The 19,558-nt window shown below is 40.6% G+C and overlaps 1 protein-coding gene across 2 annotated transcripts; it reads right to left on the bottom strand.

Moving 5' to 3' along the window:
* Window positions 1–1,963: 1,963 nt before the first annotated feature.
* On the bottom strand, window positions 1,964–16,905 carry LOC308692747 (uncharacterized protein). 2 transcript variants are annotated; one of them, XM_081369080.1, is made up of 4 exons: window positions 16,782–16,838; window positions 8,194–8,326; window positions 7,495–7,534; window positions 1,987–3,361 (listed from the first exon to the last, which is right to left on the bottom strand). In XM_081369080.1, the coding sequence occupies exons 2-4, from the start codon at window positions 8,209–8,211 to the stop codon at window positions 2,244–2,246; spliced, it is 1,176 nt and encodes a 391-aa protein (XP_081225206.1). In that variant the 5' UTR covers window positions 8,212–8,326; window positions 16,782–16,838; the 3' UTR covers window positions 1,987–2,243. The 2 variants fall into 2 exon arrangements, with proteins under 2 accessions (XP_081225205.1, XP_081225206.1); XM_081369079.1 differs by lacking the exon at window positions 7,495–7,534 and having other exon boundaries at window positions 1,964–3,361; window positions 16,782–16,905.
* Window positions 16,906–19,558: the final 2,653 nt, after the last annotated feature.

Genomic DNA, 19,558 nt, shown 5'->3' on the forward strand with positions numbered 1-19,558 from the left:
TTCCTTCTCTCTGGACCTCGAGTGAGTTCACGTAGTGTTTTTGCGCAGCGCGCCTGTGTTGTACGTCACACGCATCACACATGACCAGCGTCGGCCAATAGTGAGCCTACGTGTGACGTACAACATAGACTCGTTACGCAGTTACACTACGTGAACTCACTCGAGGCCCAGAGAGAAGGAAATGAATAGTGGAATAAAGTCGTTATTTTTGTTTACTTTTTGCGCACAAAAAGTATTCTTGCCGCTTGATAAACTTAAGATCAAGCCACTGATGTCACATGGACTACTTTGATGATGTCTGTATTGCCTTTCTGGACGTGAACAGTGACACATCCATTGACTTTAATGGAGGAACAGAAAGCTCTCGGACTAAATCTAAAATATCTTAAACTGTGTTCTGAAGATGAACGGAGGTCTTACGGGCTTGGAACGACATGAGGGTGAGTCATTAATGACATAATTTTCATTTTTGGGTGAACTAACCCTTTAAATAAATTGCTTAACCCTTTAAATAAATTGCTTAAACAATGCTATGAGACTTCTGGCGGCTGGGTACGAGAGATGTACGCTCCATCCCAAATGTCAGAAAATTCAGGATAATCTCCTTACATTCAGAAATCATTCCTGAAAATGTCTGGATCGAAATCCGTGAAGAATAAACCGTCTCAAGATGAGCCAACAAAGAAAAAGAAATGCAGAGACGCAGACATTTCAATGGTTTTGCCAGAACAGGAGGAGAGGTTCACCAAGAAGGTCAGATTGGCTTATTAGTTTTTGGTGAAATTCAAACTTTACAGAACATGATTGAATCCTCGAACTCAGTGATTAACAAATTGAGACAGGATTTGGCAAGCCTATCCGAACTCGGTAAAACATTGCAAGCTCGGACGGACACTATGAATGCAAACGTGTGTGGTAAAACAAGATGTTTTAGGGGTGGTGTGGCGCAATGGATAAGACACATGCCTTTGGTGTGAGAGACCCGGGTTCGAATCCACTGTGAGACACCAATGTGTCCCTGAGCAAGACACTTAACCCCTAGTTGCTCCAGAGGCGTGCAACCTCTGACATGTATAGCAATTGTAAGTCGCTTTGGATAAAAGCGTAAGCTAAATGAATAAATGTAAATGTTAATATGCACCAGCAAGCGTTAATGAATCTCCGTGACAAACCGGTTGAAATGGAAGATGGATCAGGAAGATGTACTGTCCGACTCGTGGGCTTGAGTCAGGGTTAGGGTGAAATGCCCTTCAGCTTCATCAGAACTTACCGAGATGGATCCCTCGTCTTGGACAGTACCAGCAGATGAACGTTTGTCAGGAGATTCTGGCTAATGCACAACTCTGGCGACACCAAGATTGCCGGGGTAGTAGGAAAACGGGCAGAATTTTCCATAGAAAACTTCAATCCTTTTCAAGGTCAGAAATACATTTTTGGAGATTGTTAAATTAAATGCAAAAGCCACTGAAGTGTCATATCGTGTTGCATTACATATTGGCAAGGCAGGCCAAGCACACACCATTGGAGAGACGTTAATTATGCCGGCATCAAAGACCCCGATGGCAGGAGAGGCTCTCTGACAACACAGCCGCGCATCTCAGACATGGCACAGGGTGTGAAGCTTGAACATGTTTACCACATCTATTCATTTCTGCAACTCACAGAACATTAAAATATATGTTTAAACTACTAAAACTAGTGTAGGAAATAGCAAATGTAAATATATCATAGGATTTAAATGATCATTTTGCTCCAAAAGTAGCACATTTGGTATGGAAAATGAACTTGAAATACAGAAATACATTGCCATTTTACATATTGGATTGCCATTTTGAATATTAGATTTCAAATTGAATATTGCTATCCATGTGCTTCCATACTCCCAACCGTAGGCATATTCAAGTCACGACTGAAACCATACGTTTACTTGTGCATTCTCTCACTGAAGAGGAATCAAATAATTCAGTGCAAGTTCATTATTTTATTCAGTTAATGCCCTTTTATTTGCAATATCTCCATTTGCATTGTGGCGTTTCACAGCAAAACAAGTTTATCTAACATTTCGATTCTGATGTATTGAACAATCAAATAAATTACATATATAAAAACAAAATTACAACGATTTCTGGTGGCATTTAAAATTGCCAAGTGTATCTGCAAGCATGAAAAAAAAAAAAATAATTCTGACCCTGAGCAAGATTAATCACTTTCCTCCTGAGTAAATTTACAGGTGAATTTGGATATTACTTTTTTTTCCTCGTGGCAGACTTAGAACATTTAGGTTTCTCTCCAGAATGAGTTTGCATATGATGTTTCAAGTCTCTTTGTTTTGTGAAACTCGCATCACACTGAGGACACGCAAAAGGCTTCTTTCTAGTGTGGCGATTTATGTGTCTCTTAAGGCTTGCTTTGCTTAAGCATGTCACTCCACAGTGAAGGCACATGTGAGGCTTCTCTCCGCTGTGTGTTTTTGCATGGGTCTTAAGGCGTTTACTGTCTTTGAAGCTCCTTCCACACTCATGAGAGTTCTCTCTTGAGTGAATCCTCGTGTGGATTTCAAGAGTTTGTTTACATCTGAAGCTCTTCCCACACTGATCACATGTGAACGGCTTCTCTCCGGTGTGAAGTTTCATGTGAATCTGTAGATTTCCTTTTAGTGAGAAGCTCTTCCCACACAGATCACATGTGAACGGCTTCTCTCCGGTGTGAAGTTTCATGTGAATCTGTAGATTTCCTTTTAGTGTGAAGCTCTTCCCACACAGATCACATGTGAACGGCTTCTCTCCGGTGTGAAGTTTCATGTGAATCTGTAGATTTCCTTTTAGTGTGAAGCTCTTCCCACACAGATTGCAGGTGAAAGGCTTCTCTCCGGTGTGAAGTTTCATGTGGACATTAAGGTTCCCTTTATGAGTGAATTTTTTCCCACACTGTTGGCAGGTAAATGGGGCCTCTCCAGTGTGATCTCTCATGTGGACATTGAGGCTTGATTTTTGAGTGAAACGGCTTCCACACTGCTGGCATGTGAATGGCTTCTCTCCAGTGTGAATTCTCATGTGGACTTCAAGGTTTCGTTTTTGACTGAAAATCTTCTTACACTGTTGGCAGGTGAATGGCTTCTCTCCAGTGTGAACTCTCATGTGGGCATCAAGGCTTGATTTTCGAGTTAAATGTTTCCCACACTGTTGGCAGGTGAAATCACTTATAGTTTTTGTCTCCAGAGCTCTTTTTTGTGAGGAAACCTTTTTTGTAACTGAGCAACTAACAGACTTTTCTGTAGTTTTGAAATCATGATCTTTCTCATTCTCATTGTTAACTTCAGATTCCTCCGGTTCTTGACTCTCCTCTTTCAGCTGCATTGGGTCTAAAAGCAAAACAAAAACAAATACAAGTTTAATAGCACACAGCTAAACATCAAACCCAACAAAGGCCCTGTTTACACCTGGCATTAAGAAGTGTTCTGGTTTACTATGCCACTGAATTTGAGGTCCACATGTGTGGACAATGGGACTTTGCTTCGTTGAAAATGTAAAAATGTCATCAAAAAATGTAACTGTGAAAACGTAGAATTTGTTAGAAAACATCCATTTATAATAGTTTACAACAGTATAAATTGACATTGCATGTGTGATAAAAATATTTTTTCTCATGATATAATTTCCAGAGCGTATTCCTCTGTCAAAGGCACTGGAATTAGTTCTGGAGTCAATTTCTGGGGACAACTTAGAGGTAGAGGACTTGTCTGACTATGATGACCCTGTAGAGGATGTTGATAACCATCCTCCACAACAGGAGACAAGCAGCAGAGAGGAGGAGAGTAGTGGGGATGAAGACCCCACTCCACAGCCCACTGAGGCCAGCCGGGGACTTAAACGCCTCCGTGGTAAAACTTATGGTTATCGTTCAGACCCTAGCATTGCCATTTTGCGCACTACCAGACGTCTGATTCAACAGGTTGAATCTGATGGCTCAAACGATGATCCTGAAGAGCCCAAGCAAGGACAAGGAGTGCGCTGGAGGGCTGCTCAATTGACCCCAAACAGAGAAGGCTGGACCACACTAGACTATATAAACCAGTATATTGATAAAGATTTAATGAAACTGATTGTATACTGGTCCAATGCTACAGCGCTAGCTAAGAGTGGGTACCCACTCAACACATCAGTTGATGAGATGTATCATTTCTTTGGTGCCTCAATTTTGATGTCCTGTGTCCCGTACCCACAAATCAGGATGTACTGGTCCAGCGCGTTAAGATTCCCAGCCATCACAGAAAGATTCACACGCGACAGATTTTTCAAACTGAGGCAATCAATAAAGGTGGTCATTGATGATGACATTCCAGAGGACCTGAGGAAATGTGGTAAATTCTGGAAGGTGAGGCCTTTTCTTGACCACATTCTGAAAGGCTGCAGGTCTCAGGCAAGACTCAAGAGCGTTTCTATTGATGAGCAAATGATACCATTTACAGGAGCCTGTCCTTATCGACAATATCTGCCAATGAAGCCCAATCCAGTTGGCATGAAAAACTTTGTTTGTGCTTCAGCAGAAGGCATCATGCTCGACTTTGAATTAAATCAGGGTGCAGATGCACTGATTGCACAGGTCCAAGAACCAGGTGAACTCGGTTTGGGAGGCTTGGTCATTGATCGTCTGTCTGAAACTCTTTGGATGCTCATGCACTTCACAGATATTAATTTAGCCAACAGCTGGCTACTGTACCGCCAAGACCACACAGTACGCGGCACACCAAGAAAGGGCATCATGCAATTTCTTGAATTCCGAATGGAAGTGGCTAAGAAATTCTTGGCCCAGCATAACAATGCACAGGAAGACAACACACACCATTCAGAGCCAAAGAAAAAGCGCCCTGTGAAGGAAGTACCCCACATCTCAGTCCGCAGAAGGGCTAATGCACATCTTCCAGAGGTGGTCAACCTAAAGAATGCAGCGTGCTGCAGAGCGACAGGCTGTCCTGGGAAAACTCGAGTCCGATGTGTAACATGCAAAGTGTGCTTCTGCTTGCAAGCGGAACGCAACTGTTGCACAGTCTTTCACAGCAGTTAAGTGTGATCAACTGTTCCCACGGACAAAAAGGACATTCCTAGTTTGGAGTAGTTGAAGTTTTGGGGTGTTACAAAAAAGCAAAAACGAAACATTAGAAAATATTTAAGGTTTTTGGATATGATAGCTTGTTTCTTATAAATGTTGCTTTTCCATATCCATGTTCAGAAGTTGAAACATTTATATATGCAATAGTAAAAATAAAATGTTCAGGCACAGTGCTCAGGCTATAAATAAAAGAGATTTGCACTTTGTTACACAATGGTACACCAAAGTTCGGGTCTTAGGAGATTAATATTTATTTAAACATAACAGTATCAATAAATAAGCTTAAGTTAATCTACAAAAAGTATTGTATTTACTTTGAAATGTGTAACCCAACAGTATGCAGATTTTACAGCTGTGTACACTTTTCCTTGGAACAAATATATGAATTATACAAGCTCATAGCTTGTATAATTACTCCGAAGGACTCGGTCGGTTCCCTGACTGCCAGAATTGGCTACAGCGCTCAATGTACACCCTAAGGGCCTGGACCGTGTGCTTACTCATCCTCAGTAAAAGGAGAGCAGAGAGCGGTATGACTTGTGCTCTAAAGAGCATGGAAAGCTCTTTAGGCACATAGCCCCTTCTTTATCTAATGATGACTTTACTAACATTAGGCCCAAAATCAAGGCAAGATGCTTCCTCTGAAAGAACCAGCAAATCGCCAACTCACTTGACCGATGCTAAAGTTAGCAGAAGAGGCTGAATGTGTTCATGACCTCCCGGGGAAGACATGACGTTTCCCATCAAGTGGCCATAGATGGAGGCTCCACAACTCGGGTTGGGGATTCCAAACTGTCCCTCCCGCTTGGGAGAGGAGGTCCACCAATGGAACTGAGCATGGTGCTGCTGATATCCCAGGGAACCACGGCTGGTTCTGCCAGTGTGGTGCCATAGTGAAACCGAGCATCGAGCTGATACAGATAGGGCGATTTCCAGTGGACCAGGGCTTTGATATAACCGTGGGTCATCATGAAAATGAGACGCCCCTCATGCCACACTCAAGGTAGGACACCTTCAACACGTGTTGTAGTGACAACCCCAAGTGAACTACTGAGGAGGCTGCTAACATGAGGCCCAATAGCTTCTGAAACTTTTTCAGGGGAAGGCTGTCCACGACTCCGAATGACGCCGCCAACCTCTGAATTCTCAGAGAGCACTCCGGTGAAATCCAGGCCCGCATTTTGCCAGAGTCGAGGACTGCCCCAAGAATGGGATTTGTTGGCTGGGGGACAGTGAGCTTTTGCTTAGGTTGATCCTTAAAGCCAGACTTTTCAAGAAGCTGAAGAGCAGAGATCTCTGCATGCATAGTTTCTCCTTCGACTGGGCTAAAAGCAACCAAGCTACAGTCGAGGTAGATACAGATGTAGACTCCCATCAGTCTCAGTGGGGAGAGGGACACATCCACGTATTTCGTAAAAGTGCGAGGAGCTAAGGACAGTGGTAGGACTGCAAATTGGTAAGACTCGTGAATCTCAAGAAAGGACTGTGATGTGGGGCTATCTGAATATGAAAGTAATCCTTCAGATCCACTGATAAAAACGAATCCCCTGGGCTGTCTTATAAAGGTGCGGGATCAGACATCTCAAATCGAGGATGGCCCTGAGGCCTCCATCCTTCTTTGGAACGAGGAGCTAGCGAGTGTAAAAGCCTGACTCGCAGTGGAAACTTCCTCCACAGAGCCCTTCACTAGCAGAGCTTGCACTTCAGCTCAGAGGACGAGTGCGTCAACGTCCTAGAATGGGAACAGCGAACTGAAGAGAGTAGCCTCATTTGATTATTTCAACCCAATCTGGCTTCTGTGGCGGGGGGCTGACGCTTGCGATGGGATAATGAAGAGGAGGAAAGCTTTTTGTGAGGGTTTTGTTTATTATTTGATTTGCTATAACAGTGTAAGGGAGTCTGGGCGCATACTACCGGTGGGGCGGACCCAGTCACACAGCCCCAACAACGCCCAGAACTGAACTGAACACAACACATGGTTGCTTTGAGGATGGTCCGCCTTGGTGACTGCGCATCGCCTGTGAAGACTTCGGGGCTGCTGTAAAATGCTCAGCGAAGCCGTCCACCCCAGAACCGAACAAAAGAGGGAGACAAGGGGGAGTCAAGAGCTGTGTCCGAAACCGCTCCCTATTCACTATATCGGGTGTCGGCCATTTTTTTGTATTGGTGTCTGAATTCTAAGTGAACGACATCATTCCCTACATTCGTTCACTACTCTTACCCACAATCCTCTCTGAATATGAGTGTACATTCGATGTACACTTGCTGAAGCACTATTTCCCACAATCCAATGCGTAGAAACTGAGCATGCGTTAAAGTGCGGGAGCGAGCGAGTTTAAAGGGATACTCCACTTTAAAATGAAAATTCTGTCATCATATACTCACCCTCATGTTGTTTCAAACCTGTATGAATTTCTTTCTTCTGCTGAACAGAAAGGAAGATATTTAGAAGTATGTCCGTAACCAGACAGTTTCTGGTCTCATTGACTTCCATAGTATATATTTTTTCCTACTATGGAAGTCAATAGGTCAATTAGTTTTCTCCCTATGAATATATTCAAACAGTTGCTCACCAGTCTAATAAAACACAATATATTAAAGCGTCTTTGGTGTTTCCATGGTCTCTACAGAATAAATCGAGGGTAATGTGGGTATGATGTCATTTATAGGCGACGCACGAACACGGTCTGTGTCCTGGTTAACACTGCTTATTTCTCTGAATTTAAACATTCTTAGAAACATTTGGGATAAAGCAAGTACACAAATCAACAAAATATATAACATTGTTCTAGTGGTTTTTGGATATTTTAATCCAAAAATCTAACATAGTGTGCCTTTAATGTGCTACATGTTGTAATATTGAATGTCCAACATGGAAGTAGGAGTTTCTCAGAGACTCTTGAAGCAGCATTAGTATTAGTCTGGTCATGTGACCTCAACAAACATGTCTGTCCACATGAGGTGACCCGCTCCATGTCAAATAAAACCACTTTTAATTAGTACACTCATATGACATTCTTCTGAAATATCATTCATTTCTGTAGATCATTTTAATAAGGACAAAGAGAAGAGAATGAAACTAACCTGTTTGTTGTTCAGCATCTTTGGGTTTCAAGCTGTACACTTCTACAATCTTTATGTCTTCACTCTCCTGTTTAATCAACGCCATCTTTATAATAGTGTCACGTGGATCTCAGATGCTTCTCCAGGAGTTTTCCTGTGTGTTTGGACAAATTGTCAAGTTTAAGATGAGAATAATTAACAGAAAGAAAAATAAATCCACAGTAAATCTCTGAGTGCGTCTCAATCAGCTCTAGTTCAGTAGTTCAGCGCACTGGTGAGGGAGTCAGTCAGAGGGAGAGTTAATGGACTTAAACTGACTAGACAAAAAACACAGAGAACTACAAATTGATAAAAGAATACAATTATAAAGACACTTCATATGATTCATAGACTACCATAAATTGATTCAACTTTAAAGGGGTGGTATAATGCCCTTTTCACAGGATGTAAAATAAGTCTCTGATGTCCCCAGAGTGTGTGTGTGAAGTTTTAGCTCAATATACCCCACAGATATTTCTATATAGCATGTTAAACGTGTCACTTTTTGAGTGTGAGCAAAAACGCACTGGTTTTGTGTCTATCCCTGTAAATGCAAATGAGCTGCTGCTCCCGGCACAGGGGGCGGAGCTTCAAGAGCTCGTGCCCTGAAATTTTCAAAAACTTTTTTGATTATGTTTAAATATGTATGTATCTGATGTGTTTTTATCTTCTAGTCATTGATTAGCATATTCTGTCATGATAGTCTATAAATTGCGTTCCCAGAGGCAGGGTTTATGTAAATTTTAGGGTTGGTGATGTCACTAACCTGGGAGGAAGCTCGTGTAGTCTCTACCAGCCGTTTGTTGTAGTTCTTAAAAAGCGATTTCTTTAAAAGCAAATATCTCCCTTTGCTTTGAACTTTGAGTTGTAACTTTGCACATTTTGTTTATGCTCAAACAGCAACATTACACACTGACTAAAGTTAGAAAAGTCAAATCATGATCAACCACCCCTTTAAATAAATGTGACCCACGTTGGCAAAAGGAGTCAGAATGAACTAATTTTAAAACATTTGTTATTGTAATATTTTTTATTTCATTTTCTATTAAAAAAACCTTCAAAATGATAAAGAATGACTGAGCTACACCAGTCTGAAGTCGACAGAGTCAGCAAAGTTAATTTTGCGAAAAATTGCGTTAAAGTTTTCTGACGGTTCCTGAACAGAATCACACCAAATTTGGCACACACCAAGTCAAAACCAATACCTATAGGGAAAATATATACTCGACTTTTTTTTCCCATTTTACTACAATTGTTTGATTAATATTTACTTTTTTTACTTTATTTTATTTTTACAGACAGCTTAAGACCTACTGTACCACACAGATATTATAATGTTACACTTCAGATGTCCAGTTAGGCCTAAATGTTCCCTTAAGACACTAGATAATGTTTGTGTGAGAGATATTTTGAAATACTGTAATTCTGTGTGTACTGTACGTGTATATCGGGATCACGCGTGTCTTTGTGAGCGCGCTTCAGATGTGACTGTCAGTGTGAGTAAGATCGTTTTGTTTACATTTGAAAGTCACATTTCACTGGTTCAGACTCACGCCATTGAGAATTCGCTATAAATATTCACAACTGTACCAAACTTGAGCTGAGGGGAAGCGCCAGTCAAGAAGTGGCATTTCTCATGGAGAAAGGACAGGTACTCCTCTCAGAAAACACACAAATAAAGATTCTTTTAAATGTTTAATTGCTATTTGGAGCATTGGGATGAGGGATTAATGAACTAATTTCTGTGAAAACCTCAAAATCGACAAATACACTTGTTTTACCTGTAGCTCGAAATTAGCCTGTGCGCATTCCGGCTCATTTAACTAGCACAGGTCACAAATAGATAAACCTTTCATGAAAACATTGCAGTTGGTTTGTAAAAGTGTGTTTGTGTTTCCGCTGCATTTACACCATCTCGATCAGCAGATGAAGGTCACAATCGTATAATCCTGCAATACCAGAGTCTGCAGTTTCAGCTTCATCTTTCCACATTAAGCCCCAAGTCCATGATTAGTCATTAGTAAATTTTGGGCTGGTAGATTTACAAATGATTGGTATTGTTGGTAAGATTAAGAGATTACAGGCAGAAGTCATTCTTACCAACTAGACGATTCACTCTCACACAGAAGACAGATGAAAACCAGATAGACACACTTTCCAGACATTCCAGCTCTTTACAATAATTTTGCCAGACACCAAAACTGCTTCTCTTTTTGTAGTTAGCAAGTATTTCAGACAAGGCGGGCCACACATCAGACTTCCACCATTTGTAAAGTAGTTTTGCAGTGTTATGAGAAGCTAGCAACAGCAATATCTAGGTTAGTTAAAGAAAAAAATAAAAGAAAAAACACCAAAAAGAAACCTCCCCTGTTGTTGCTACCTTGTCGTGGTGGAGAGGCTTGTGTGCCTCCGTGACCCTGAAGACTATACCAGTGGGGTTATACCCCTGACAGGTACTACCAAGCCAGGCAGTTTTCAGGTTAGAGGCCAGTCTAAAAGCAGCATTGCCATCACCCATTGGCAGTAGGATGACTGGATGAAGATTGGGCCGATGTATTTGTCATACATATGAATGGTGTTTCTGTGTGGCACTAATGTGCATATTCAAATTCATTTCAAAAGAAACTTGTAATACAAAAAAAAAGTTACTTTTCATGTATACTTTTACTATGTAAAGTTTTATTGTGGTAGGAGTAAAGGAAAAAATGAAGCCTATTTGGGTGTATTTTGGGCATATTTGATTAGTGTATAGCTCATTTGCATATTAAAATTCATTTTCAAAGAACAAACTTGTAATACAAAAAAATGTTACTTTTCATGGGTACTTTCATTGTGTAAAGTTTAATTTTGATATGAGTAAAGGAGGAAAATAGCCCCATTGGAGTGTATTGCTGCCTGGCCTTATTGGCACACATCTCGGATTGATGAATTTAACATAATCAACTAGGATTTCTTTTTAGTATGTTGTTCTGGACACCTCATAGAAATGATCTATGCTGAAAAAAAATATTTTACAATTAGTCTGTCGTAAAACGCTACTTTGCCTGGACTAAATAATCAGTAGACATATTACATGATGAAACTTTTAAGTCAGGATCTAATCTTTACTTTAATTAATAATGTATTTAGAAACCTGGCCTGTACTCATAATGTAATAACAAAGCATAATGTTATAACATACCTGTCAAGTATCCCGTTTTGGCCGGGAAAGTCCCGTATTTTACCCTTCTTTCCCGCCGTCCTCGCGTATAAGTATTTTCCCGTAAATCTCCCGGTTTTTAACCTGCGTTATTAAAAAATAATAGCCTAATAGGCTACCCCGGGCCCGGGCGGAGTAAAAAAAGAAAGAAAATAAAAACCTTCCTAATCTGCGTCTGTCAGTAGCCTTCGTTGACTGGCCGCTTGAGGCTTGGCTGCAGAAGTGAGTCAAATCTGTATCTCCCCCATGTTAAAATTACCAACTTTACAGCAAAAAAAATATGTTTACAGCCTGGATCTCTCTGTGGCTTTGGTCTATACAGCTAATTTTCATAACAACTGTGAGGGGGGAGCATTTTTTCATAACTCATCCGTTTAGTTGATTAATATTTAAAGTTCTGCATTTAAAGGTGCACTAAGGCTACGTTCACACTGCAGGGCTTAATGCTCAATTCCGATTTTTTTTAAAAATTCGATTTTTTTGCAAGGCCGTTCACATTTCTAATTAAATGCGACCTTTTGTGATCTCCTGTGTGAACGTGAAATGACCCAGAAGTGACCCGCGTACTCAACGGTCAACGACGTCACTTGTTGTTTGCGGAAGTAGCTAAACTTTAACCAGAGCCCGTCTCTGCTTTAACTAACTGTGATTCTCTCACTCACACACACACACACGAGCGCACGCAGCGACCGTTACACAGGAGCCAGACAGCAGCCGCTGACCTATCTAATATCAGATTCAGCATAAATAAGTTAACATAACGTATATATAATGGCCGTGGACTTTTTTTTTTTTTTTTATTAACGGGCTCGTCGAGGTCGACCCGTTCGGCAGATTTACCTCAGCTCGACGAATATGCAGTCCGTTTTCAAACCGACGACTAGCTGCTAACGTTACTTCAATGCAGAATTATGACGTTTTTCGCGTATCAATGACGTGCGGGTCGGATACATGCGACCTGGCCGTTCAGACTGAAGTCGCATTTCAAAAGATCGGATATGTATCGGATTTGGGACCACATACCCAAGTGGCCTGGGTCGCATTTGAAAAGATCGGATCTGTGTCGTTCAGACTGTCGTGAAAAGATCAGATACAGGTCGCATAGGGGCAAAAAAATCGGAATTGGGTCGTTTCAGCCTGCAGTGTGAACGTAGCCTAGGTAACTTTTTTACCTTAACCGAACAGCTTCGGAGTCATTGGAATAGTTATATGACTTGTTTCGGGTTGAATGGTGGTCGTCGCGCATCCCCCGGGCGCCTATGAGCGGAAAAACCACCCTTGCAACTTTGGGCCGGCGGGTCGCGTCAGGAAGTATCGCGGTATCGTGATATCAGGCCTCACGATATAACAAATCGCTTTACGGCACTGCACACAAAGCTAGGAAAGCTTTGTCGGAGGACGAAAGAAAGGAAACGGCAGACTGACCGGGCAAGGAGTCAGACTCGAGTAAATATCGTTCTTGTTGATGGACTAGTAGACATCTTCAGAGGCTATCTGTGCCTGTTCGATGTCCGACGCTTTGTAACGCGTTCTGTCAGGAGGAGAAATAGGGATAGCTCACAGATAAAGTTATTACCGAGAGCCAGACAGACTCACGGAGGTGATTGGCATCTCACAACTTGCACTTTATTCCCCAGTCGAACTCGTGTAACTGTCTGTCACCCGTTCTACCATCCACATCTTTACTTGATAAACAAAAGTAGGATAAGAATGAGCATCAAACTGAAATAACCCGCACACGGGTGTTCGAGGTGCACATACAACACAGACTGCCGACAGTGCAACAGGGCGCGCGCAGCTCTTAAAGGGGCCACACCTTATTTCCACTCGTTACAGCTTCCATCCTATTGAACAGGTACCGGTATAGAGGGGGGAGGGGATCAGGCCGTGAGTGCAGAGACGGCTCTGCGCGAGTGCTATTTACGACAGTAACGTTAAATACAAGTACTCCACAGCGACTCTAGGGGTCGCTGTTTGACAAAAATGGAGAGCTGCATAGTGTGCCTTTAAGGGTGTGGCCACTTGAGTGACAGGTGGGTTGTCGCTGATGTCAAAGCTAGCCGTTTGTCTGCTGTTACTAGCCGTCACTTCACCTCAGCAAATGTTGCTGCTGAACTTGCTTTCTCTGCAGTGTTAGTGCTTTTTTTTTTGGATTATTTCATACAATTTAATACACCCATTACTTGGGTACAAAGCCCACGACTTTGGATTCCGTCGTTGTCGTCGAGTGTCGTTCGAGAGAACAACCGGCGCTGTATTTCAGTTGTTTTCCTCTGTGAACATGCTCTAATGGACGTCTGACAATTTCGTTGCTTTTTGGAGTTTTCAGATTTAAAAACGTCAATAACGGCTCGTTCGTTCTGCTCTCACGGAACAGATAGATTATAATATGCTTATGTACCGTCAGATGAAATCGTGCAGGCGTCGGCGCTTTCTCCGTCCATGCTATAAATACACATCCTTGAATGAGCGCGGATTTCTAGCGCATTTACTTGAACTTCATAGGTAATATATCTATGGTTTAACCCATTTGAGAGGCGGCCAAAATCAGAATTTAAAATGGACTGAATAAGCTCTCTACAAACTTGACGAGCAATGCCGCGCTGACGGACCATAGCCTATATAAAAGAGTGACTGACATGTATGCACATAAATCACTGTCACACACACACACTCAGAGTAATATTAAGTTACTGCATAATACACTTTTAACTAGTAGAATAGTACAGAATCACGATACGCAGTCTAACTTGTAGCCATGTCTTTTAACTATTATAATATTTCAAAGGGCAAAAACAGGAACTTTTAATTGGCTTTACATCATCAAGTGTCACTTTAGCGCGAGGCCCAGTGCAGTCGCAGCATTACCCTCACGTCGAGCTATTTGGGCGCGATTTCTCAGCCTCTTTGCCCATTTTCTGTTATCCGGGAGTGACGCAAGGCCAAGATGGCGACGGCTGGCTCCGCCCGCTTTAGGCTTAAAATATGCTCTTCAGAAACCTACGGGTGACGTCACGGACACTACATCCTAAGGGTGTCACGATTTCGATTTTGTATCGAAATCGATCGAAATTAAACCACAACCTCGATCATCGAATTAAAAAATTGAATCGTCGATACTGCCACGCCCCCATGTCACGTCCGGTGCGGTCGGCTTGCAGAACAGAAGTCAACTAGAGCGCAGTGCAGCACCTAGAAAGTTTAGAGGGACGTACATGCTCGCAACGGGGCTTAGGCTACTTTACAAGAAGTTCATATATCAATATTCTTCTAACGAATAGAAATAACCTTATATAATGTATATTGTATCTATCTGTATGTGTACAGTTACGTTCAGAAAGGACGCGCAAGCGGTTGCCATGGTAATGAACAGCCTGCTAGTTAAAGCGAATGTATAATATTATCCTGTATCTGAGCCAAAATGTACAGCGCGCGTTATATTTTCCTAAATCCAAACAATTGGCCACTGAAACAGCTGATAAAATCTTCATTTGATTCAAAACGTGATTACAACTTGAGGACGCTCAAACTCGATCGTATTTTACTGATACAAAAGACGCGCGCGTGCACACGCACTGAGAGGGAGCGCGGTTCACCGGGCTATGGTAAAATAATGACACAGTTTCAAGGTGTGTATAATTTAAACTACTTAGTCAATGCTAACAGTAGCTGCTGTAAGGTTTTTATTACTGCTGCTCTCCTTCTAGTCACTTCTGAACTTTTATTGATTAAGCTCCAGGTGACGGGTTGCCAGATATCACAAAAAGAGCAAAACAAGCCCCTTAAAAACGCAGCATGGCAAAATGAATAGAATAGTTCAATATAAAATATCAGATATTATAAACTGAATGATTAAGTGAAACAATAACATGAGATTGAAAAGTTATTCAGCAATACTTTCTTTAAAGTTTAATCACACATACGAGTTGTATTTAATATCAATCAGTTGGGGGCAGTTCATCTAAAAGTTGATAGTTGTGTTCTGTTTAATATATTTAGCTATCAAAATAGTTTACCAAATAAATCATTTACCAAATAAAAGAAAAAGAAAATCAAACAAGGTGAAGTACTTTTCATTTCTAAAGTAGGCTATTTGGGTTTATTTATTATACATAGCCTAAAGCCCTTTCTGTCAATTTCTCCAGAATAGCATAACTATATTGTGAAATATATTGTTACTGTGAAATAAAATGAGTCATATCGTGAAAAAATTATTTTGGTCATACCGCCCAGACCTAGTCTAGCCTAAGCAACCTGTGCTTAAAAAACTAAAAATAAATAAATAAATGTAAAAATCGAGAATCGAATCGAATCGTGACCTTAGAATCGAAAATGTAATCGAATCGAGGATTTGGAGAATCGTGACACCCCTACTACGTCCATATTTTTTTTACAGTCTATGGTGACAACCCTATGGTGACAACGCGGGAAAAAACAGAAGAAAAAAAAAAACAGAGACGGATGATGGACGCTACTACAGAGACGGAAGGCACGCACAGTATTTGTAGTGTTGTCTGTACCTATTGTCCTGTGCATTGTTCATAATAAAGTTCGAAAAAAAAAAGAAAAAAAAAAGACGTAAGGCACTCCTGCCAAAAAACCAAAACCCTCATGTAAATACCGCGAATGCAAAGTCTGCAACAAATTATACAATAACTCAAAAGAGTAAAGAAAAGTTATGTGAAATGAAAAGAAAAACTGTAAAAGAAAAGCAATATGAAATGAAAAGAATATGTGGAATGAAAATAAAATGTAAATGTAAAGACAAGCAATGATAAATGAACAGAAAATATGCAAATAAGCCTTTAAATAAATTCTCTTCATATACACCCTTTTGTGTTTTCATTTAGGTTATAATGAATATTCACTGCTCGCGGTGGGCGCCGGAAAATGTCCCTTATTTTCAAATCCAAAACTTGACAGGTAAAGTTACAGGTGGAACGCACTTCAAAATGGCGGCCGGGATTCCCCCTTTCTTTTACTGTCTATGGATTCCCCCGAGGGGAAGTGCTTAGGCAAGTTGGCAAGTGCGTGTCTAGAAGTGGACTGGAACGCAGCCACAGACCGGTAACAGCTTATTTGCCTTTCTTTCCATCAAAACTTCATTTTAAACCAGAATATATCGGGCTTATATAATTATACAAATTAGGTTAAATATATCAAATAGGGTTACGGTTATGTTTTTGATAAGGAGAAAATATGAAATTGAATCAATTAAAAGAGTAAATCGTTACTGAAAATAAATAAGACAAATACAGTAAGTGCTATAAAACTGCTAGTACTAGAAGCGAGTGTCATATACGCTCTGGTATTGCAGGATCATTGACAGATTATGTCTATTTGAAAACTTTAAATGCTTAAAAACACAAACCTTTCTTCAGCAGATTCATAACAGTGGCCGCGTAGCGCGGCGCAGCCTTATGACGTCACAGCAACACACCAAAGTAAGAGTCCTGGTCACAGGCTAAAATCACTAAAGCGCACAGAAATTTAGACTGTATACAAAAACACATACAAGAAATACATGTTAAATGCATGCTGTATGGTAACAACATAAAACAGAGATAGACTGATCGTTTAATGTAAGTTTATTAATTTATTTGTTGAGGTCCAATCAGTCCACACTAACTGATAGAGCAGTGTTTCCCAAAACTGTGATACAGGTCATTCCTGGTCTCCTGTTGAACATCATAACATTTAGAAAATCAACCTCAGTTTTTAAAATAACTTGTGCAATCATTATAGAGAGAATAGATCAAATAAATAACTTTAAATATTTATCAAACAAAATAGTAACGCTTTAGATTACAGCCAGCAAAATACTGCATAAGTAAAACAAATGAACAGCGTACCTTTTAGTAATTATAACGTACCTTTTTAGAACTTACATGTAGGAATAAGGGAATAATATGTACAGTTTGGGGAATAGAGATGTAACAACCAGGAAAACTAAAAAAATATTTATATACAGGAAATATTTTAGTACGGAAGCCCTAAAAGGCCATAGATTATTATTTTTTTATTTCTTATTTTCTCGTGATCACGACATATTAAGAGTGGTTTTCTACGGAGCCCCTAAGGGGACATGGTGGTGGGAAAAAATATGAGATGAGCGGAAAAATAATGTCAATGCTTTTGGGTTCCCCTGAAAAACGTTGCCAAACATTTTTTCTTCCTATCTCTTTTTTTTTTTTTTTCTTATCTCATCTCATTTAATTTTTTTGGGATGCTGTTTGAGAAGAGTCTGTGTGTGTGTGTGTGTGTGTGTGTGTGTGTGTGTGTGTGTGTGTGTGTGTGTGTGTGTGTGTGTGTGTGTGTGTGTGTGTGCTTGTGCGTGTGTGTGTGTGTGTGTGTGTGTGTGTGTGTGTGTGTGTGTGTTTGTGTGTGTGTGTGTGTGTGTGTGTGTGTGTGTCTGTCTGTCTGTCTGTGTGTGTGTGTGTGTGTGTCAAGTCAGCTTTATTTATATAGCGCTTTTTACAATACAGATTGCATCAAAGCAGCTTCACAGTGATAACATGAAAATAATACAACAAAGTTTGTTTCTATAAGAAAATTGCATCATCGTCCACCATAAGTAAGGCAGATCAATAATACTGTTGAATATTAAATGTTATATAACTAACAATGAATAAATTGTATTTAATTTTGACTCGTAGTAAATAGACACAAATTATAAACAAAATGTTTATACATCAAAATGTAACAAATTAATGTGTATCTCTGGTTTGTTGAACAATTTACGGCGGTTACGTGGCCTGACGTGATTTTAGGTTTTATTTTAGACTAATTTAATCCAACAGTGAAAAGTATACGTCGTTACTATATTTCATTGTAGATCATCTTATAATGAATAACCAGCATTGAACCATTTACTAATTAAAAATAACCTAATAAATGATCAATATTGTTTTTAATAAATTTCTTTGTACATTGCCTGAGTCTCAGCTCTTCAGTAGGCATCAGAGTTGAGGCGTCGTATCAGCTCTGCATTCTGTTAATTTAGTGAATTGGTAAGTTTCGTCCGGGCGTGAAGAAATATAGAGCTGAGTATCATCAGCATAACAGTGAAAACTAATGCCATGTTTCCTAATGATATCTCCCAAGGGTAGCATGTACAGAGTGAACAGCAACGGTCCTAGTAATGAGCCAAAATTGTCATGCCCTTCACTCGCTAACTTCCCTCCGTCTCGTTCACTCGGATGTACGTCATTGCTTAGGTTGCACGAGTGCCCGCTACTGGCGGAAGCTTTGCAATCGGCTGAACTGGAACGTGCTTAAGCCCTTGATCACTTAGAATCCATTATGGGGTTGATTTATTTATTTATTTATTTATTTCCCTTACAAAATAGTTTAATGCAGCATTCTATATGTATATAGATGTGTTTGAGTTGTTTAATTTTTTTTAATTTTTTTTTTTATATATCATAGAGTTGTTTATGACGGGGTAAATTAAACGTAATATGCGTTGACGTCACAATCATGTTGCATTGTGGTATATGGAGCTGCCTGAAGTGTACATAAAGTAGGCTGCGTTCCAGTCCAAAATTGTCATGCCCTTCACTCGCTAACTTCCCTCCGTCTCGTTCACTCGGATGTACGTCATTGATTGCATTGCACGAGTGCCCTCTACTGGCGGAAGCTTTGAGGATCAGCTGTGGAGTTGATTTATTATTTACATTTTTTTTTTCGACTGTCACTCTCTCGCAACCATGGCAACCACCCATTTGCAACACAGGATCTGCCCACTTGCGCGAACCCGTTTGATTTGAGGAGTTCAAGAGGCACGGAACCTAGGAATAGCAAAACAATGGCAGAGAAAGAGCAATCAAAATTCACATTACCGGCATATGCAGTTAGCGAAGGCAAACCAGGCAAAAAAGGAAGACAGTACTAGAAAAGGTAATGAAGAAAAAGTCTTTGGATAAACAAAGAAATAAAACGCGTGTCAATATCCTCGGACCCCAGTTGCACGGCCTCTTGCACGACCTCCTCTGCTTCGCCCTCGACCCCGGACCTGTCCTCGAGCTGACGATGCGGTACTTGTCTCCGGAGTGTAGTCCTCATCAGAGTCAACTATGCTTTCACCATGGAAACTCTTACATGCAGAACACCATATGTTATGAATCTTACACGAAATTCACCTTCATC

This window comes from Scardinius erythrophthalmus (genome assembly GCF_964197995.2).
Source record: "Scardinius erythrophthalmus genome assembly, chromosome: 6".
Classification (NCBI taxonomy): domain Eukaryota; kingdom Metazoa; phylum Chordata; class Actinopteri; order Cypriniformes; family Leuciscidae; genus Scardinius; species Scardinius erythrophthalmus.

Coding starts and splice junctions, on each gene's coding strand:
- LOC308692747 (XM_081369079.1), bottom strand. CDS start 8,278: ATGGCGTTGATTAAACAGGAGAGTGAAGACATAAAGATTGTAGAAGTG. Junction 3,362..8,193: donor AGATGCTGAACAACAAACAG/GTTAGTTTCATT, acceptor TTTTGCTTTTAG/ACCCAATGCAGCTGAAAGAG.